This window comes from Phacochoerus africanus, chromosome 5 (genome assembly GCF_016906955.1).
Source record: "Phacochoerus africanus isolate WHEZ1 chromosome 5, ROS_Pafr_v1, whole genome shotgun sequence".
In the NCBI taxonomy this organism is placed as follows: Eukaryota; Metazoa; Chordata; class Mammalia; order Artiodactyla; family Suidae; genus Phacochoerus; species Phacochoerus africanus.
The window spans coordinates 74,107,274-74,130,057 of record NC_062548.1 but is presented as its reverse complement, the minus strand read 5'-3'; the positions used below and the strand labels follow the sequence as shown (position 1 = coordinate 74,130,057).

Here is a 22,784-nt window from a genome sequence, read left to right as displayed (position 1 = left end):
GCTCCCCTGGGTCCCCATTGACTCTGCTCCCCTTTAGCCCCATTCCCAAGGGCAGGCTGCCCACAGCTGGGGCATGGCCACTCTGCACTTGGTGGTCCTCCCATGAGGCACAGCAGCCCTGCCCACATTCACCACGATGTCTCTGAAGGCCCAGTATGTCCTCTTTCCCTCGGCCTGTCCTAGCAAACACCCTGTCTCCCCCGGCATTATGAGCAGTTCTGGAGAGGGCATTCCCTGCCTGCCAGAGAGCCGTGCCTCAACGGGCCAGAGCTTTTTGGATCTCTAGGATGCTGTCTGGACATCCTCACAGATGCAGAAAGGGCTGGCATGCAGACCAGTCAAGCCCCGGGCATCATCTCCCCACTGCCCCTGGACCCCACACCAAGGCAAGGCTCCTCTGTCACCCAACTTCATTGTTATAAGTAGGCAGCCTGTCCCAGCCTTCAACTGATGGCAGCCAGTCAGCTGGCCAGACAGCAGAGAACCACGTGTGCATGAGTTAACATCTAAAGCAAAGATCATTGTCCCAAGTGTGCACACTTGCACACGCGAGCCACCACTCTCCTACCCACCGCCCTCCGGGGAGAGGTCCACAGACTGATTGGGAGGCTCGGGTGAAGCCTGCTGTGGCCCCATGCAGGCACTGGGGAGTGCTGACAGCGTGGCTACAAGGTGCTCGGAGACTTTGCTGCCTCAGAGTTCCTCACGGCAAAGCAAGGGTCACTGGGCTCAGTGATGTCGTGTGGTTGTATATTCTCTCACCCCGTGAGGTCAGCCTCTCTGAGGGTTGGGACTCTGTCTGCCCACCTTGGGCTGAGAACCCCCACAGGTAGAGACCCTCTCTCCAGCCACCTGAGGGCTTCCCAAGGCAGCAGCCAGCAGCCCTCCCACCCACCCCGTGACTCAGGGGCGGGTGGGTACACCCCATCGCACTGAGAAATGGCATAGATGAGGCATCAGCACACTGGCGTGGGTATGACCTCTGCTGTGTGACTCTGGACAAGGACTCTAGCCTCTCAGAACTATGGGCAGGATGACCACACCAGCCCTGGCCAGTGTGCAGGCGAGTGCTTTCTAGGCCATTAAGCTCATACATACAGAGCTGTCCCTCTAGTGACCACAGGGTGGTAACTTACTGAGGGCAGGGATCCTAAACCCACTCTCCCGTTACGCTCTCTGCCTACTGGTCTCCACAGAACAGGAATCCGCCTCCCTGGTGTGTAGCGGTGCAAATGCAGCGCATCCATTCAGAAGGGCGGGTTACAAGCAGGATCAGAAATCAGGGAGTTTGTCTGGGGAGTCACTGCTAGAACGGGCTGAGCAGGGAGCAGGGCATGGAAGGCACGTGCAGTGGGCACAGGTCAGGGAGGAGGAACTCAAGGGAGGCAGGCCTGCCTGAGGCTGCTGCTAAATGAGGTGGTGGTGGGGGATAAACCTGGGCTGGGGGCACCAGACTCCCCTGAGGAGGCCTCCACTCTACCCAAACCGCTCAGGCAGAAAAGGCAGGCAGGCACATTCTTTTTTTTTAGAGTCACACCCGTGGCCTATGGAGGTTCCCAGGCTAGGGGTCAAATCAGAGCTACAGCTGCTGGCCCACATCCCAGCCACAGCAACGGCAGATCCAAGCCACGGCTGCGACCTACACCACAGCTCACAGCAATGCCGGATCCTTAACCCACTGAGCGAGGCCAGGGATTGAACCCACAACCTCATGGTTCCTAGTGGGATTTGTTTCCACTGTGCCACGATGGGAACTCCAGGGAGGCACATTCTAAAAGCTCTCTTGGGGAGTTCCCGTCATGGCACAGTGGTTAACGAATCCGACTAGGAACCATGAGGTTGAGGGTTCGGTCCCTGCCCTTGCTCAGTGGGTTAACGATCCGACATTGCCGTGAGCTGTGGTGTAAGTCGCAGACATGGTTCGGATCCCGCTTTGCTGTGGCTCTGGCGTAGGCCGGTGGCTACAGCTCCGATTAGACCCCTAGCCTGGGAACCTCCATATGCCATGGGAGCAGCCCAAGAAATAGCAAAAAGACAAAAAAAAAAAATAAATAAATAAAAGCTCTCTTGGGATCCAGCGTTGCCACAGCTGTGGTGCATAGGTCGCAGCTGCAGCTCAGATTTGATCCCTAGCCCAGGAACTTCCATATGTCGTGGGAGTGGTTGAAAATTTAAAAAATATATAAAAAATAAAAAATAAAAGCTCCATTGGTGATCCTGAGACCTGATCAGCGTCGTTAGGTTGAGCCAAAGTGATTGACTTAGTATAGGCACGAGTGTGGCTCTGTGTGGAATGGGCTCCATACCCGCCCCAGTGCATCTAGAGGCTCCTGGAGCTGTGACCATAGTTAAGTGGCCCAGGCTGGGCAGAACCAGAGGGTCCCAAGGGCTTACCTGACATTCTAAAGGGCATGAAGATCTTCTCATTGGTGTCTGGGTGTAGAATAGCCTGGCAAGAACCAGAAACAGAGCATAGGGTAACAGTCAGGGCGGGAGAAGGGACATGGGAAGGGGGGGTAAGGAGTGCTCCATCAGGAAGACTCAGGGGGCCGGTGACTGTATCCCACTTTGCCTTGTGGCCAGTCAGTCCTTCCCCCACCACTCGGGGCAAGAGAAAACCACACATGGGCCGCAAATGGAGCTTCCCCTCCCGACCAGTGCTTGAAGCTGAATGCATCCCAGAGGACTGTCCGCCTTGTAGGCTCTCTGTCCCCCATGCCTCGCACACAGCAGGCACATAATAAGGATTTTGTGGAAGCTCCCGAGGAAGGAGCTTGGGACCCAGGGAAAGGCAGGCTGACCTGAGCGCTAGTCTTCAGAAACTCAGGCCCCCGGTGCTGGGGAAGAAGAGAGGGGTGAGGCAGCCCAGGGCAAGTGTCAGGGTGGGAGAGGGCAGGGTGGGGCAGGGTCTCTGAGACTAGCAGAAGGGAAGGAAAAGAAAGTTGAATTACCTGCTTGATTTTCTGTGCGCTCCAGAGCTGCAAGGAAGGAAGGGAGAGAGAAAGGAAAAGAAAATAAAGAATAAAGATTAAAAAGACATATCACTTTAAGGTCTCGAAGCCACATTTGCTAACCAAGGAATCCGGCTCCAAAGGGCTTAAGAGGCTCAGATTGTCCTGGTTGCCCCAGATCTGGCATCCTGGGGGTGTGGCATCTACGCCAGGGGTATGGCACACGGGGTAGGACCAGGGATCCCAAAAGAGCAGGGCTGGGATCTCACACTGATTTTTTTTTTTTTTTTTTGCCACACCTGTGGCATATGGAAGTTCACAGGCTAGGAGTTGAATCAGAACTGCAGCTGCTGGCCTACACCACAGCTACAGCAACACCAGATGCAAGATCTGAGCCACATCTGCAACCCATGCCATAGCTTGCAGCAACACTGGATCCTTAACCCAACGAGCGAGGCCAGGGATCAAACCCACATCCTCATGGATACCAGCCAGGTTCTTAACCTGCTGAGCCACAGCAGGAACTCCCTCACATATTTAAAACAAGGGTTCTCAACTCTGGCCACGCTTCAAAATTACTAAATTATAGAGTTCCCGTCGTGGCTCAGTGGTTAACGAATCAGACTAGGAACCATGAAGTTTCAGGTTCGATCCCTAGCCTTGCTCAGTGAGCTAAGGATCCAGCGTTGCCATGAGCTGTGGTGTAGGTTGCAGATGTGGCTCGGATCTCGAGTTGCTGTGGCTGCGGCGTAGGCCAGAGGCTACAGCTCCAATTGGACCCCTAGCTTGGGAACTTCCATACGCCACGGTGCAGCCCTGGAAAAGACAAAAAAGAAAAAGAAAAACAAAATTACTAAATTATTTGAAGAATTCTTCCAGCAATTTTTTTTTTTTTCTTTTTAGAGCCACACCAGCAGCATGCGGAGGTTGGCAGCCTAGGGGTCTAATCAGAACTACAGCTGCCGGCCTACACCACAGCCACAGCAATGCCAGATCCTTGACCCACTGAGCAAGGCCAGGGATCAAACCCACAACCTCGTGGTTCCTAGTCGGATTCATTTCTGCTATGCCATGACGGGAACTCGTCCAGTGTCGCAAGACATGTTTCTACAATATTTTCTTAGCCTCTTTGTTGAAAACTCCATCTTGTCCTGCTTTACTTTATCGCCTCTTCCTGCTTGAATAACAGTGACAGTGCTGATAAATAATTTAAGCTTAAGAACAAAGACGTAAAGGTGAAATGGAGTTTTAACTAAAGAACAACCCCCCCCCCTTGGCTAAGAAGGCAGCTGCAAGCCTTTCCAGCTGTGCTCATCACTATGCCACCCTTCTTGTAATAATGTAACAACTGTGTGCCCTCTGTCCAAGCCAGTAGCCCTGCTAATCAGGTACCCAGCATTGCTTATCAGTTCTGCTTCTATAACCTTGCTTGCTCAGTTTCTTAGGGAGGAACACTGTCTGCTTGGGGATGGGGGGAGGTCCGGGATGCTTACATGGGAAAATCAAGACCTTGTAGTTTATAAAAGTTACTGAGAACAAAGACCTGGTGCTCAGACTCTGGAGGTGACTCCTCTGAGCCCGCACCGGTGCTGAATAAACCTTGCTTTTCCATATCTCCGAGTGCTGTTTGTCTCCTTCCGTTGCCACGGTTTTTAGTTTCCGCAACAAAGGCATAAGCTAGTCATAGGGTCAGCTGAATGAGGACATAATGCGTTGGTCTAGGCATGCTGGACCTGTGCAGATTGGCACGCGTTTGCACGAGCATGATATGTCCTCTAAGGAATAAGAGAAAGAGGAACCCCATGGCCAAGTGGTTTATGAGCGGTCATTAGCTAAGAGAACCAAAGATGCAAACCTAGGCATGCTGGGTGGCCGCAAATAGACGTGCCGCTTGTGGAAGCACAGTGAGGATTCTCTGGAATGCTATGCATAGATAGCTAACTCAAATGCTAATGGTTGTTATATGCCTAAAGGTCAAAGTAAAGGCTTAACCTTTTACCAGCTAAGTGGCTTTTAAAATAGTAAAAGAACTTATAAAATAGTAAACAAACCCTATATCCTCCACCCATAGCCCCTCCTCACTTGATCTGTCCTAAAGAGCACAATAAAAGCGGTGTGGTTTCTTGAGGCAGTGCTCTTGGTCCCTGAGACCTTGAGTCCCCCGGTTCCCACCTTTACTTAAGATAAATGTCTCTGTGTCTTGTTTCATGTTAACTTTTTTCCTTAAGTTTCACAGCACCTGTTCTTCAGTCCCATCTTGCTGAGCTGGTCTCGGCACTCCAGCATTTTCTTAAATGCTCCCTAGTTCATTCTAAGGTACAGCCAGGTAAGAAGCCCTAACTTAATTATCTCCTAAAATCACTAGAGGCAGTACAGCATAATTTTTCAGAGCTAGATTGCCACTTCTGAGCCTGGGTTTCCTCATATGTAAAATGGAGATAATAGTTATGTTCTAACCTTGTTGAATAGGCACATGAAAAGTGCCTGGAACAGTCCTGGACACATAATACGTGCTTTACAAGTGCTAACTCCTGTGCATATGACGATTCCTATTTTTGTTTTTGTTTTGTTTTGTTTTTTTTGTCTTTTGTCTTTTTTGTTGTTGTTGTTGTTGTTGTTGTTGTTGCTATTTCTTGGGCCGCTCCCGCTGCATATGGAGGTTCCCAGGCTAGGGGTTGAATCGGAGCTGGAGCCACCGGCCTACGCCAGAGCCACAGCAACGCGGGATCCGAGCCGCTTCTGCAACCTACACCACAGCTCACGGCAACACCGGATCCTTAACCCACTGAGCAAGGGCAGGGACCGAACCCGCAACCTCATGGTTCCTAGTCGGATTCGTTAACCACTGCGCCACGACGGGAACTCCCTATTTTTGTTATTGTTATAAGAAGGTTGTGTGCTTTCAAATCAATGGGTTGTCTCCTCTAGCACAGCATGGGAATAGGCTGGAGAAACAGAACAATTTGCCAATTCCTTCAAATGACAAAAATACGATATTTCATTGATTCTAAGACATCGCTGATCCCAAGACATATATTATTTTCCACTAAGAAAGAAAATGTTGGCATAATGCCAAGATGCACATCAATTAAAAGATACGTCCCAGTTAAGAGAGGATAAAATGTAATAAGATAAACTTTTTAGAATCAAGAGAATGTGGCAAATAAAAACTTACATTGTGAGCCAACCAGAGGCCAATGCATTTCTAAAGGAGCAAGAAGAGTATAAGGTAAGACGGGCACTGTGGTCAGTACTGATGTTTCAAATTTTAGAATAGAATAGTTACGCTTCATTTATACAGCACTGTTGTCCTCTGGGATATGAATTAAGCTGCAGAATGCTACTGGGTAGCAATAATAGAGTTAGAAAATTGATATACAGATCCTCTTCACTTACAACGGGGTTATGTCCCAATAACGCCATTTTAAGTTGAAATTAGCATTAAGTAAAAAATTCGTTTAATACATCTAACCTACAGAACATCACAGCTGAGCCCAGCCTTGCTTAAATGTGCACGGCATACTTATATTAGCCTACAGTCTCTCTTTTTTTTTTTTTGGTCTTTTCTAGGGCCACCCCCTCGGCATATGGAGGTCTAATCGGAGCTGTTGCTGCCGGCAACAGCTAGGGTCTAATTGGAGCTGTTGCTGCCGGCCTACACCAGAGCCACAGCAACATGGGATCCGAGCCACGTCTGCGACCCCCACCACAGCTCATGGCAATGCCAGATCCTTAACCCATTGAGCAAGGCCAGGGATCAAACCCACAACCTCATGGTTCCCAGTTAGATTCGTTAACCACTGTGCCACGACGGGAACTCCAATAAAGTTTTGAACATCTCATGTAAGTCATTGAATACCATACTGAAAGTGAAAAACAGACTGGTTGTATGGGGACAGAATGGTTCTAAGTGTATCGGTGGTTCCCCTCACGATCACGTGGCTGACTGGGAACTTCTGCTCACTGCCCACCCAGCTTCATGAGAGAGCATCAGACCACGCGTCGTGAGCTGGGAAAAGACAAAATTCACAATCTCACATATAGTTTCTACTGGATGTATGCCGTTTTCATACCATGATAAAGTCCATAAATTTAAGTTCAGCCATCATAAGCTGAGGACCATCTGTATTAAAGTTTATGCGTTTTACTAACAGCAGAGTCGCTCAAGCCTAATTCACAGCCTAATTACTCTGATTTTAGATACATTTCAAACATATTTGATTGTCTGCTGTTCCAGATCCAGAAAGACTAGAGGCAGTAGATTTTTTTTTTAAATTATAATTGGGGAACAGAGGGGACTAAAGAAAGAAAAACCAAATGTAGAATCGCTGTTCGCCAAAGACGGTATCGGAGAACATAACAGCAAAGAGGTAAAAAAATAAAATAAAAAATAAAAATAAAAGGTTAATTCTTCAGTGCCCAGAAATTGCCTTCCTGAAGTGCACCCCACCAAGTCCCAGCACTGTCCCAGACTCCTGACACCCCATGGTCTCCACCCAAGTCAGAATCTCCCAGGTCTGAGACCCCTCACCTTGCAGAGTCATAGCTCAGCTCCTCAAAGCAGGGGCCTGCCTTTGAGTGTCAGCCCCCAGCACATCCCACAAAGCCAAGCACACAGCAAATCGAAATCTTTTTATTTTATTTTATTATTTTTTTTTCTTTTTATGGCCATACCTGTGGCATATGGAAGTTCCCAGGCTAGGGGTCAAATCAGAGCTGCAGCTGCCGGGCCACAGCAATGCCAGATCCAGGCTGCATCTGCGACCTATACCACAGCTTGTGGCAATGCCAGATCCTTAACCCACTGAGTGAGGCCAGGGATCGAACCCGAAGCCTCATGGACATCATGTTGGGTTCTTAACCTACCGAGCCACAGTGGGAACTCCTACAGCTATTTATTTTAAAACATTCAAGATCTCTTTATACAATCCTTATAAATAAAGACAAAAAATCTCCATGATTCTGATGAACAGCCTGGCCTGAAAACAGTGATCTAAGACATTAAAGGGCAACATATAGGGCAAGTGTTAGAACCAGGCGGCCTGCATTCCAACTGTTTACTAGATGAACAGCCCTGGGCAAATTACTTGGCCTCAACGCCTCAGATCTCCATCAGTACAATGGGTTGTTATAAGGGTAGGGCAGGGACTATGCTTGATGCTCCCAGCAGCTGGCCTTTCCCTTTGGGCACACAGCCCAAGTCATGCTTTCCAGCCTCCCCCACCGTCAGGTGGGCTTACAGGCTAATGACTACGGGTGGAAGTGGAGTTTGCCGCGTCCAGGCTTGGCCCCAAAGCCTCTCGCGGAGGATCTGGTGGAGGAGATTGAAGCCGTAGAAGGCAATAAAGCCATGAGGTGAAAGGAGCCTGGGGAGTTCCCACTATGGCTCAGTGGGTTAAGGATCCAACATTGCTGTAAGCTGTGGTGTAGGTCACAGATGTGGCTTGGATCCAGAGTTGCTGCAGCTGTGGCATAGGCTTGCAGCTGCAGCTCTGATTCAACTCCTAGCCTGGGAACTGCCGTATGCCATAGGTGCAACTATAAAAAGGAAGAAAAAGAAAGAAAGAAACGTGGCCCCTGGATAACGGCTTATGTCAAGTCCCTGATTTGCACTGGACTCTGACAAGGGCAAGAAACAGACCTTACTTATAAGTCCCTGAAATCCAGAGATTGTTTGTTACAGTACCTGTTTTACATTGACCAATACAGAGGTTCACTGAGACATGCGTATCTTTTTTCTCTTCTTTTTGACCACACCTGTGACATGTAGAAATTCCCATGCCAGAGATGGAACCTGAGCCACAACAGTGACCCAAGCCACAGCAGTGACAACATCAGATCCTTAACCCACAGAGCCACCAGGGAACTCCCAAAACATGCATATCTAAAATACCTGTCTCATAGATCATGCTCCATAACTGCCTAACATAGAGGGGAAGTCATTCAAAAGAGCAGTATTATTTTTAAAGGACTGAATTATTTTTAAAAAAAACTCCATCTCGCTTGTCTTATACTTACAACATGCCTGTGAGGTGAGTGGACTACTTTTAGACAAGGCAACTCATATCAGAGAGACTGAGTGACTTAGGCATGGCTCCAGGAGCCAGGTGGCATGATGGAACTGCGCACCCAGGGCTCCTGGCCTCCAGGCTCGTGCACCCCCCTGTTCTCCAGGGGCTCTCTGGAGCAGACTGAAGTCTGATCTGGCCAGGGTGATGATGGCCAGGCCTGAGGCACAAGAAGAGGAAGAGGAGAGGCTGACATCATCTGAGGGCCCAGAACCTTTCTTTGTAGCTAGGCAGCAGACAGTCCTCCCTGGCACGTGTTCCTCCTCTCCTACCCAAGTCCAGCCAAGCAGCACTTGTGGCTGTGCCTGTGTCCTTCAGGTTCAAGGACTGCCTCCTCCGCCCTCATCTAGGGAGCAGTGATGGGAGACTCAAGCAGGTGCTGGCTGGGCAGCAAAGGCAGAAGTTCAACAGGGGTGTCAGCAGGCAAGGCCAGGAGCCCAGAGCTCATAGACAACATATGTTCCCCACCCACAATGACACCCCCATATGCAGCCACAGATAAGAGGCGACTGTCCTATGAACTATTTGAGTCTCACACTCAGAAACCTGTTTTCATAGGACAGATGAGAAAAGCAATGCTCAGAGCCACATCCAAGGTCTTAGAGGTGGAGCCAGACCTACAGCTCAGGACCTGTGACTCAGATCTGCTCATTCATTCATTCATTCACATTTAGTGAACAAGCACTATGTGTCAGGCACCCTCCAAAGAGTTCTGTATATATTAACTTATTAATCTCCTCAACAATCCTATGAGGCAAGGACTAGTGTATCCCCCACTTTTTAGGTGTGGAAACTGAGGCACTGAGAGTGTCAGTGATTTGCCCAAAGTCCCACAGCAGCACTGGGATTTGAACCCAAGTGGTCTGGTTCCATAAACCCCACTCTATTTCCTTCTTTTTTAGGACCGCACCCATAGCATATGGAAGTTCCCTATGCTAGGGATCGAATCAGAGCTTCAGCTGAGGCCTACATCACCACAGTGGCAACACCAGAGCTGAGCTGCATCCAGTTAGGTTATCCACGACTGAGTCCCCCAGTGGCATGTGCCTTTCTTTGAAGTGAGATGTGCCTTTCTCTGGCTAGCACCTCCATAACGTCCATCCCATCCCAAGTAAACCCATACTTTCCATCACCTGCATGTGAGCCAGAACAAGGATGTGGCTGCAGCCCAGCCTGGCCCATGCAGAGAGGAGGACCCAAGGAGATAGGGGAGAACCATGATGGAGGGAGCCTGGGTTCCTGAATGATCCTGTGGAGCAGAGCCACTTGCCTTACCTGGAATTTGAACTATTACATGGGAAAGAGCTAAACTTCTATCTTATTTGAGCTGGTGTGTTTTGAGATCACTTCATTACAGCAGTTAGTATAACCCTAACTAAGATAACCCATTTGGGGTTTTGGGAAACTGCCTCCCATGATATCAGGGAAGACTCTCAAGAAGAGAAAAGAAGGAACGAGCACTGAGTAGCGTTGAAGCTCTTCTCATGGCATCTGGCAATGCTTCTACCTCAGGAGGTCTTGGGGTGAGGTAGAAGGGACAGTTCCATCTTAAAGTGAAATTCCTAGTCACAACTTGATCCTGTCTGGGCTTATCCTACCTCCAGACTGTGGCAAAAAGAGTCAGGGTCACAGATGCAGAGGCTGGCTTGGCTATTGACTCCCATGGTCTTCCTGTGCAGGTCACTTCACTCATTAGACTTACACTGTTTTTTAAAATTAATCAGACAGGGAGTTCCTGTTGTGGCGCAATAGAAATGAATCCTACTAGTATCCGCGAGGATGAGGGTTCCATCCCTGGCCTTGCTCAGTGGGTTAAGGATCCAGTGCTGCTGTGAGCTGTGGTGTAAGTTGCAGACACAGCTCAGATTCCATGTTGCTGTGGCTGTGGTGGTGGCCAGCAGCTGCAGCTCTGATTCGACCCCTAGCCTGGAAATTTCCATATGCTGTGGGTGTGGCCCTAAAAGAAAAGCAAAAAAGAAAAAAAAAATTAATCAGACAAGATGGAGTTTCCTGGTGGCCTCAGCAGGTTAAGCATCTGGTGTTGTCACTGGTGTGGTTCTGGTTGTGTCTGTGGGTTCGATCCCTGGCCTGGGAACTTCCACATGCTGTGGGTGTGGCCAAAAAAATTAATCATACAGGAGGTAGAAGCAAGTCTCTCCAGGGCCCCTTCCTATCTGATGATGTCAGATCCAGCTTATAGAGAGCACAAGACAGGACTTGAGTCTGACCTCTTGGGTCTGGCTATTCCCTGGGGACTGCTGGACCCATAGGTCAGACCCTGGATGCAGAAATGGTAGGTACCACCCACATGCCAAGAGCTCGTTGCTATTTGAAGTATAACAAGACAGCCCTGCAACGAGGTCACAAGTGAGGATTGTTTGGATAGAAAGCATTTGACGGGAGGCCAGAAGAGCTGCATTAGACAGTCCATCCACACTGAGAATCTAGGACAGGGAGCCCCCGGCATCTTCTGGGCAGCCCATTGAAGCAGCTCCACTTTAAATCACAATTCCTCAGTGTGACCTGATCTGCTTTGGGCTCAGCCATCTCCCTCCGTGCCTCGGGCTGAAAATTAAAAACGTGAGGCCCTGATCCCTTGGAACTTACTGGCTGCAGCAACAAACCAGTGTGGGTGTGAGACTTTGGACCTTTTTTGATTTTGCAACTGGGAGAATGAGGACACGGGGTAGGGGCGTGGGGAAACAGTCAGGGCAAAAGGTTGCTGGAACAATGCAGAAGTTTGCTGATTTCAGAAATGGCCTAAGTCACAGCTGAGCAGCCATCTGAACATATTAGAACCCGGGCTAGAGGCTAGGGAGGGGCAGAGAGGGCACACCTCCAGTGCCCAGACTCCAGACGGAGGAGTGACTGCCCGGGCCTTGTCCCTGGTCTGGCTCATTCCCCTTCCCCTCTGCCTCCTTCCAAGCTGCTTCTCCAAACCTCCAAGCAGACGAGACAGAGCCTATTTAAAACAACCTCCAGAAGGTAATTAAATAGAGCCTGAAGGGGATCGCTCTGTAAAGCAGAGGATGCTTCCATAAAACAACAAGAAATCTTCTTAATTTGTCATTTGGGCCAATCCCATTATTCCTCACCATTAATTCTGTTGCCATGGTTACTCCCAGGTAATATGTACACATGCAAATCTATGTGGGGCAAAGGTACCCCCCAATTCCACAGATGAAAGGAGAGAGAAGCTCTGCTTCATTCTGCTGCACAAACACACAGCAGCGGTCATGACTTCCCTGTACAGGCAGCTTCTCTCCATTGAGAGGCCGGACCCTGGACTCAAACCCGTTTCTGGGAACTGGAACTCCAGATTGCCCACTTGCTGGCCACGTGATTTGGGGAAATTAATCTTTTTGAGCCTCCACTTCCTCATTTGTAATGTAGGAATATGAATACTTATTCTCAAGGTTATTGTGACAATGAAAGAAAATTCATTTATCCAACAAATATTTACCGAGCACCTGTTAGGTGCTGGGCACTCCTCTAGGCACTAAGACCATATCAGTGAAAAAAGGCCAAAAATCTCTGCTTTTGTAGTGCTTACACACTTGTGGGGACGCGCAGTGAAAAATAAAAATTATAAAGAATTTTTCTGATATGTTAGAAGGATGAGTGCTTTAGGAAACATGGGGAAACAGAACAGGGTAAGGATATGGAGTGTGTACTGGCAGAAAGGATGGATTTTTAAAACAAATTTATTATAGTGGGGTCCTGGCAAAAAGAGGGGGTGAAGGATGGTGAACACTGGGAGACATAGGAATGCAATGACGTGACCAAGGCCACAGCTCCTGTCATGGGCGAGGGGATGAAAGGAAAAGGCCAAGGCTGTTGCTGCAGTGGATGTGGGAAGGGGGTGACCCTGCGGCTGCATCCCCAACTCCCAGGAAGCACCTCTAGTCCCAGGATCCCCCCACTGGCCATGGTTCCCTAAGATTCATCTCTTATCCTGCCTCTAGCACTTAATGGCTTTTTCTTTTGCTCTCCTTGGCTTTCCCTTCCCCGAACAGATTCCCAAATAAAATGATGTTTTGTGCGTGACAGTGGTCAGGGTAGTTTTCATTGAGGTGACACTGGAGGAAATACTTGAAGGAGGGAGTGATCCGTGCAGATACCTGGCGGGAGATTGTTCTGTCCAGCAGAACAGCCAGTGCAAAGGCCCTGGGGCAGAAATGGGCCTCTCCAGCATGTGTGAAGGACAGCGAGGGGGCCAGTGTGATCGAGGCAGACTGAATAGGGAAAGAGGAGTGGGAGATAAGATCTGAGAGGCCTGGGGGCTTTGCAGCTTGTACTAAGGACTGGGGCTTTTACTCTGAGTTTTTACTGTGGCAGTGGTTCTGAACAGGAGGGCCATTTTTCACCCAGGGGCCATTTGGCAATGTCTGCTTGTCAGGATTGGGAGGCAGTGCCACTGGCATCCAGGGGGTAGAAGCCAGGGATGCTGTTCAATATCCTACGGTGCACAGGACAGCCCCTGCAACACAGAGTTATCGAGCCCCAAATGCCAGTCGTGCTGAGGCTGAGAAACCCTGGAGCAGAAGAACAAACAGTGCAACAGACGTTTTCACAGACCACTCTGAGGGCTGAACTGGGAATGAGCAGAGGGGGCCCAGGTAGAATGCGGAGACTACCCAGGCAGCTGCCACAGTGACCCAGCCCAGAGATGTATCTACAGCACCCAGTAAACTCCTAGCACTTCATACAAACTGTTCAATTAATACTAATCACTTGTCTGATTTGAGCTAACGCTAAGGGCCAACCTGGGGCTGCCTCAGAGGAGCTGGGTGCTGATAAGGATCCCAGAAGTCTCTGCCTAGGGATCAGGGTAAGGGGCAGGGGGAAGGTGTCAGCTCAGCTTCTGACAAACCTGCTGATCCCCAGGGAAGATTCGAGGTGCAAGTATTTTTAACTCTCTGGTATTTTCTCTGCTATTTTCAGCAAAGCCCAAACACAGCTGACCCCAATTCCGCTCTGCCAGAGGAAGAGACTGGCCGGATCTCTTACATCTCAGCTGCCCTTCCTCTTTGGCAGGTTGCAGGCAGAATCTGTCCTGCGTGGGACTTCTGAGCAACCAATACGTTGTGCTGGATGCTGAGTGGGCAGGTGATAAGGGAAGCCGGTTCCCCGCCCTGGGAAATGTGGAATGGGGGACCAGAACCACCACTCAGAAGCCTGTCTGTAGTGGCTCCCAGAGACATGCCCCCCTCACTCCTGACCACTTCGGCCCCTCCTGAGCTGGCTTCCTTACAGCGCTTACACCTCCCAATCTATCTGGCCCAGAATGATCGCACCACAGTTTCACTGGCCTGCTCCTGCCCCGCTCCAGCCCCGCTCCAGCAGCTTCCTCTTGCCCCACGCAACACGGCCAGCATCTCCTTTGGGTTTCAAAAACTTTCACAATCTGGCCTATAACTTGCAACTTCCTCTCTACCTTTCTGTTTCATCTTCTCTCCCTTTCTCTCTCATCACGCTGTCTCTCAGCCCCTCTCTACCTCTGGGCTTTTGCCTGTGACTTACAGGGAACGTCCCTCCCACCGCCTTGGGTCTCCCCCTACATTCTACCTCCAACCACTTCGGTTTCCCTCGGTGATGCCTTCCCTCGGCATCAGCATTCGTTCTCAGGACTCTCAGCAGAACTCCGCCCCGCCCCCGCCTGCCTCCAGCAGCCAGCTTCCTTGTGCGTCTGCGCAGAGCAGCGACTGAGGGGAGGAAACAGGCGTAGGATCCCTCCACCTGCCCTGCCCTGCCCTGCCCTGCCCTGCCCACTGCACCTTTCATGTACCCAGTGCCCCACGGGTGCCCCGGGCCTGGCCTGGCAGCATAAACGGCACAGTGTACCTGGGGCTTCGAGAACCCCCCACACATGGAGCTCCTCTGACGGTACCCCTACCCCACCCCACCCACCCACTCTGCCCGTTGTCTGCACACACATTCCACTCCACAGTGTATCACCTTCCTTCCAAATCCACCTTCAGGTAGTGGGTGAAAGATAGATCTTCTAGGGCCAGTGTCATACCCCACACATACTGGTTATGTGACCTGAGATTAGTAATGGAATCTCTGAGCCTCAGTTTTCTTACTTGTAAAATGGGGCTAATAGAGGCATCTACCAAACTGTTTCTGTGAAAATTAATTGAGATAATATGTATAAAGTGCAAACATTTAGCACAGCACGGGGCCGTAGGGGAGCCCGTGGTGAGTGGTGGCTCATTACCATTCCATATTGAACCTCACCCGTCTCCCTCCAGCCCAGGCCGTTCCGGCAAAGCCTCATCAAATGCACACAGCACAGCAAACATCCAGGAACTTAGCAGTCTGTGCTTACGTTTTTGCTCTCATCTGCGGCTTTGTTATTTAACGAACAGCTACAGTCCTTATTAGGCTTCCTAGCACATCAAATTTCTACCTGTCAAGTCCAAAGAGTAAATTATACTTTTATTTTATCCTCAGGACAAATTTTTCATTGGTAGAGCAACCTTTCTACACGTTAACAGTCTCTGGAGGAGATTTCAGCCACTCACTCACCAAAGCCACCCGTGCAAATAAACTATCAATCCACTTGCACAACCCTCTGGTGGGACATTGAACTAGAGGGCAGGTTAGGTGACACATTAGCACGTAGGATACCCAGTGACACCCACAACATCAGGACAGGCCCACAGGCATCAGGACACAGCCACAGGCTTTTGACACACACACCTGCCAAAGGATCTCACAGCAGGCAGAGCTGTTGTCCAGACTGAGGTTAAGACCTATGCTGGGCCTCTTCACACAGCACAGGCGTGGCCTTGAGCAGGGCCAGCCTGAACCAGGAATGAGGACTTCAGTAATTCCCGATCTTGCAGCTTCCCCAAACTCTGAGCAGGTAAGTCATCACCTATCCCCTCTTTCTGCAGCGGTGGCAGCAGGTGGAGGCCAGAGGGGGCGTGCTCTGGAGATGAGGCCCAGGGAGGGAAGCACTGGGAAAGTGGCAGCAGAGTCCAATCCCGCTGCTCCCAGAGCCAGGGCGGGGAGGGGGGTGGATCTGCTTATTAGTGGGATCAAGTAGCAGGCTCACACCTAGAGCACTGTGCTACCCAGCCTCCAGATGGACACTGCAGGCACTACCAACAGGAGCCAGAACTGGGAAGTACAGCTAGTGCCAGGGTCCTCCCCCGCCCCAACCTCCCCTCCTCCCAGCTCCCTGGAGGCTCATGGGGGCTTTCAGGATAGAAAACAAAGGAGCCGCAGAAAACAACGGGCAGCTTTAAGCTACTGAAGGGAGCGAAAAGGAGAAACATGGCCTCGTTCCTCAAACTCTGAAAGCTGGAAGGAGTCCCAGGAGGTGAAAACAAGCTAGAGGGGAGCTTGGGCTGGGAGCCAACACAGGTCAGGAAGGGCCTGGAGGCTGAGCCACCCCTGACAGGTCCATAAGGAACTGCCACAGTCCGAGCACTACTTCTGCCTAAAGAGGGGCGTGTCTGGTCACCATCAGCCAGGCTCCTCCTTGCCCGCAGGCAGAGGGTGGCACCAAGCTGAGAAATGAGGAGATCTGGGCCCACCCTCCCTGCTGACAGCTGCCCCCGACTGGGCCAGCAACACAGATGCCTAAAGATGGATCCTCTCTAACCAGCATGGCAGCATCTCCCATCATTCCCGGTGCCCTGCACAGGCACATCCGGCCAAGGGGCTGCCTCTCTTTGTACCGCTGCCCTTCATCCACAGTGCGGGCTGCAGTTCAGCACATTCACCTGTCCCTTCCTCTGGAAGGCCCCCTTCACTCTGTGGTCATGATGTGCTTCCTTGCCTGGACTGCTCCTACCCAGCGCCTCTTCCTCACCAGATCCTGTTCACCCCTCAGATCTCAAGTGATATCTTCCAGACATCCCTGGTCTGGGCAGGTTACTCCTTTTTCTACTCTCCCACAGTATCACGTGTTTTCACTGTCAGTGCCTAGATTCTGGGCAGTCCACGAGGCAGGACCCTCCTCTAGCTTCTCCCCCAGACATCAACACTAGCCTGTAGATGCTCCATAAATACATAGTGAGGGAGTTCCCTCGTAGCTCAGCAGGTTAAGGATGCAGTGTTGTCACTGCTATGGCTCTGGTTACAGCTGTGGTGCATGTTTGACCCCTGGCCCAGAAACCTCCACATGCTGCAGGTGTGGCCAAAAATAAAAAATACCTTGTGAAACAAACTGGATTGGGGAGGGTGGATAGCTTCGCTCCCTGCCCCAGGGAATACCCAGCCAAGGCACCAGTGTGTTGTGTGGGCAGCTCAGGGCCTCAGCTTGGGCTTCATGTTTAAAGAAGGCAGGAGTGGTGCCTCACAGAGTCACAATCAGAACAGAAGAGGAGGCAAAAGCAGATATGATTTGATTTTGGATGGAAAGTGAGTAAAGTGTTAGTAACTGACCCAACAGAAGAGGAAGTTAGCCCTCAATACCTGCAGAAGGCACTTTTTTTTTTGTCTTTTATCTTTTTAGGGCCGCACCCATGGCATTTGGAGGTCTCCAGGCTAGGGGTCCAATCAGAGCTGTAGCCACTGGCATACACCACAGTCACAGCAATGCGGGATTCAAGCCGCGTCTGTGACCTACACCACAGCTCATGGCAACGGCAGATCCTTAACCCACCAAGTGAGGCCAGGGATCGAACCCGAAACCTCGTGGCTCTTAGTTAGATTCTTTTCCGCTGCGCCAAGATGGGAACTCCAGAAGGCACTCTTAGGAAGCTGGGCCATCCCTTCCAAGATACCAGCAAAGTTCAGGACTTGCAGAGACCAAGCACTCCAGGAAGAAAAGGTTAATCACAGGGCTAAACACAGGGAGTTGGTTGAAAAATCTGTACTCAAAGCAGTAGAATCCTTAGGCCTTCCCTCCCAGCAAGGGGACTCTTACCACCCTCACCTGTATCCATCCCCCAGACACTGGAGGTTTATCGTCTTTCTGGAGACACTGAATCCAAATGACTCCAGACTTGGGAACACTAGCCCAGTGGAGGGCAGGGGCAGGTGAGGCTAAAAGCAGGAACATTAATGAAAGTCTGCAAAGTGAATATTGGGTCTCCAGCCTTCTTCCCCTACTTGGCTTCCAGAATGCAGACAGATGAAATGATACTATATTTACAAAACAGAAGGAGGATCCTATTAAAACGAATAAGAAAAGAAATAACCAGAGTTTCTGTCATGGCTCAGTGGTAATGAATCCAACTAGTATTCATGAGGATAAGGGTTCGATCCCTGGCCTTGCTCGGTGGCTTAAGGATCCAGCATGGCCGTGAGCTGTGGTATAGTTTGCAGACACGGCTTGGCTCTGGTGTTGCTGTGGCTGTGGTGTAGGCCAGCAGCTACAGCTCCGATTTGACTGCTAGCCTAGGGACTTGCATATGCCATGGGCGCTGCCCTAAAAACAGAAAGACAAACAAAACGAAAACAACCAAATAATTCTCAGAAATTAAAATTATATTAGCTGAAGTTAAAAATTCAATAGACATGTTGAAAATAAACTCAAGGTAATTTTCCACAAAGCCAAGCAGAGGGACAAAGTGATGGAATAGAAGAGAAAAAAAGATAAGACAATCTGGGTGTCCATCTAAAATGTTAAATATTTGACTAGTGGGAATTCCAGAATGAGAATAAATTATCACAGAAAGAGTATAAGAAAACTTGCCAGAATTGAGAGACAGGATTCTTCAGATTGAAAGGGGTCACCAGAAACTCCCTAAAAAATGAATTTTAAACATACGGCATTGTGGAATTTCAGAAATAAACTCTATAGATAAAGAGAAGATCCTAAACATTCCCCAAGAGAGAAAAGAGGTCACTTGCAAAGAATTGGGAATAAAATAGCTTTGGATTTTTCAACAGCTGTACTGGAAGCCAGAAGAGGAATATCTTCAAAATTCTGAGGAAAAAATGATTGTCAACCTAAAAGTTGGAATTTTCTCCTCAGCCAAACTGTCAATTAAAGCCAAGTGCAGAATTACAATTACAAATTACTTTTTTTTTTGTCTTTTTGCCTTTTCTTGAGCTGTTCCTGCGGCATATGGAGGTTCCCAGGCTAGAGGTCCAATCAGAGCTGCAGCCACTGGCCTACGCCAGAGCCACAGCAACTTGGGTTCCGAGCCGCGTCTGTGACCCACACCACAGCTCGAGGCAACGCCAGATCCTTAACCCACTGAGCAAGGCCAGGGATCGAACCTGCAACCTCATGGTTCCTAGTCGGATTCGTTAACTACCACGCCACAACAGGAACTCCACAAATTACTTTTTTTCAGATATAAAAGGACTCAAATTTTTCTTCCCATTTACCTGTTTTCAGGAAGTTACCAGAAGAGGTATTCCACCAAAATGAAGGTATACACCAAAAGGAGTTGGAGGGAGGGGCCCAAGAAATGAAAATTTCAGGGGAAAAAAAGTGGAACTAAAGGACAAGTCTTTGGATTGAAAGGAGGCACTGAAAATATCAAAAAGCTGCTAGTGGGTGCGGTAGGAATTATAGACGGTACAAAAAAAACTATGTCAGTGAAAAAAATTATTAAATTTTAATTAATTATTATAAAATAAAATCATCAAATGATTAAAATAAAATAATTATTAAATAGAAAAACTATTAAATCTAGATAAAACAAAGTCAAAAAGGAGGGGAAACACAATCATATACAACAAACTTGTAATGTTATTCATATAACCGTAATAATGTGAATATTGAATATCCATAGACTCCAAAACTATGATAACTACACTGGGAGTGTGATGAGGGTAGGGGAGATAAATTTGTTTATGGAGGTGAATGATCAGAGAGCAGAATCCTCGACTACCATAATAGATAATGCAAAAGAACTAGTTGAGAAATATCAGTGAGAAGTAGAGAAAAGATAGTTTCTATCTGAAGAAACAGCTAACATTATTTGCTTCTGGAGAACAGGAATGGGAATTCCTAGAAAGAAAAACTTTAGCATATCAACCATCTATCTCTGCAATCACTAGAGTTGCTCTATACTACATCTCCCTACCCCTTCCCATAACCTACCAAACCATCAACATTTCAATTAGCTCTAGTTCAAGTTCCGACATGAAAAAAAAAAAAAAATGAAATTGCTGTGTCCTAGCCTAATTCCCACCATCTTCCCCCATCTTTCCCACCCTCAATCTAAATTTTTGGGCAGTGGCATGCTGGTAAATGTTTAACACTTGATTCTTTGAGGAACAATTCCTAATGTATAGCATTTGCCAATTTCCATGGTGTAAATTCTCCCATCATGGCTGATTGCAAGCTATCACTGTGAGGTCACTGAATATGGAATTGGGAAGAGGTGCACGTGTCTGCTCCAGCAAACTACTGCCTTAGGCTTCTCTGGCCTTTTCAACCGCCACACTTCCCACCAGGCTCAGATTACAGGAAAGACCTGAGTCTGCCCTCCAAAAAGCCAGTAGTCCACAGGGGACATAGCAGCAGTAGAAGCAGACAATGCAGGGAAGAGAGTGGTTCTGGCTGAAGGGAAGGGGTGTTGAAGTTGCCACTGTCCTTCCCCTCCCCACCTCCAGCAGAGTTACCTGCTCATTGGTAACCCCTGGCCGCAGGGTCCCGTGCTTGTAGTCTTCCAACAGTTGCACAGCCTCTCTGAGACGTCTCTGCAGGCAAAGAAAAGGGACATTGAGGGTCACCGATCCAGGACTTCAGCAACACTTTCCCTTGCAGGGGTGCATCAGTGTTGATCAAGTACCACAATATTTATGCCAAGCAAGGCCTGTCCTCCAGTTCAAGGGACACACATGAAACAATAAAGGAGGTGACAACCTAAATGTCCTTTCATAGGGAAAATGGCTAAATGGCAGTGACATAATAATTCTGTAGAACATTATTCAGCAGTTGAAATAGGAAAGTAGATCTACACGGCCATTATCTCCAAGGTATTTTTCTAAGTGAGAAACAAATTGCAGAGCTGTATGACACCATTCTTTGTACCAAACCACCACCACCACCAACACACACACACACACACACACACACACACACACACACACACACACACGGAAAACAAAATTTCCCATGAGAATATTTGTGTGAGTAAATGCATGAAAAACTCAAGAAGGAGACCCACCAAACTGGTGACAGGGGTTACCTTGGGGTAGGAAGAAAGGGCCCAGACTTGGCAAGCAGTCTCAGAAAGGACTTCAATCTTAATTGCAATATTGGTAGTTGTTATAAAGAAAACATATTTATGTAATACTTATATAATTTCTTTTCAACATTTAAAAAACACTAGCAGATATAGCACAGGGAACTACATCTAATCACTTGTGGTGTAACATGACGGAGGATAATGTGAGAAAAAGAATGTATATATATATATGTATAACTGGGTCACTTTGCTGTACAGCAGAAATTGACAGAACATTGTAAATTGGCTATAATAAAAATTTTTTTTAAATAAAAAACACTAGCAGAGATGTATATACTAAAATATATATGGCTACAGTAACGGGCGGGGAAAGAAAAAATAAAAGAATAAAGAATTGCATGTTTTTTTTGTTTTGTTTTTTGTCTTTTGCCTTTTTCCAGGGCCACTCCCGCAGCATATGGAGGTTCCCAGGCTAGGGGTCTAATTGGAGCTGTAGCTGCTGGCCTACACCACAGCCGCAGCAACACCAGATCCGAGCCGCATCTGCGACCTATACCACAGCTCACCGCAACGCAGGATCCTTAACCCACTGAGCAAGGCCAGGGATCAAGCCCGCAACCTCATGGTTCCTAGTCGGATTCATTAACCACTGAGCCACAATGGGAACTCCAAGAATTGCATGATTTTTTAAATCTTTTTTTTTTTTTCGTCTTTTTGCTATTTCTTTGGGCCGCTCCCACGGCATATGGAGGTTCCCAGGCTAGGGGTTGAATCGGAGCTGTGGCCGCCAGCCTACGCCAGAGGCACAGCAACGCAGGATCCGAGCCGCGTCTGCAACCTACACCACAGCTCACGGCAACGCCGGATCGTTAACCCACTGAGCAAGGGCAGGGACTGAACCCGCAACCTCTTGGTTCCTAGTCGGATTCGTTAACCACTGTGCCACGATGGGAACTCCAGGTTTTTTAAATCTTAAAAGCTAAAGAGACAGCAATAGTAATAGAAGGCAGCCTTTGACTCCAAAAGATTTGTATAAGAATGGTCATCGTGGCACTCTTCAAATAGCCCCAAACTCCAAACAATTCAAATGTCAGTAGTGGACTGGATAAGTAAATTGTGGTATATTCACACAATGAAGAATTAGACAGCAATTCAAATAGCAAACCACAAATGCATGTTACAATGTGGTTGAATCTCACAAATATAACATGGCAGGATTTATTTTCCAAAAATTGCCACCCCAATATCTCCCATCCCCCATGTTTTTCTAGAACTTTCCCACATCCTCATCCAGAGGTAGAATCCATGTCCCCTCCCCTTGATCTTGAGCAGGCCTTTGTCGACTGATGGAGGATGGCCAAGGTGAGGCTAGATTATAAAAATACCACTTCTCTTGGAGGGTCACTCTCTTGGAACTCAGCCACCATCTTCATGTAGGCTACAGAGAGACCCATGTGGATAAGACCTGAGGGCCTGGCCCACGGCTCCAGCTAAGCCACCAGCTAATGGTTAGCACCAACTTGCCCACCATGAAAGTGAGCCATCTTGAAATGGTCCCTCCAGCCAAGCTGCCATAGCCGAGGCTGCACGGAGCAGCAACAAACCACCTCCTCGAAAAAAAAGCCCTGCCCACACCGAAGATCAGTGAGCAAAAG

The 22,784-nt window shown here is 48.7% G+C and overlaps 1 protein-coding gene across 3 annotated transcripts in view; it reads right to left on the bottom strand.

Annotated features, from left to right (window-relative positions):
* SFXN5 (sideroflexin 5) overlaps positions 1–22,784 on the bottom strand; it is a 133,891-nt gene that overhangs the window by 81,804 nt on the left and 29,303 nt on the right. For all 3 annotated transcript variants that reach the window (XM_047781785.1, XM_047781783.1, XM_047781782.1), the window contains exons 3-5: positions 20,561–20,638; positions 2,952–2,978; positions 2,395–2,449 (exon numbers count right to left, since the gene is read on the bottom strand). In XM_047781785.1, the coding sequence (XP_047637741.1) occupies positions 2,395–2,449; positions 2,952–2,978; positions 20,561–20,638 (160 nt within the window). The remainder of the gene's footprint in view (positions 1–2,394; positions 2,450–2,951; positions 2,979–20,560; positions 20,639–22,784) is intronic.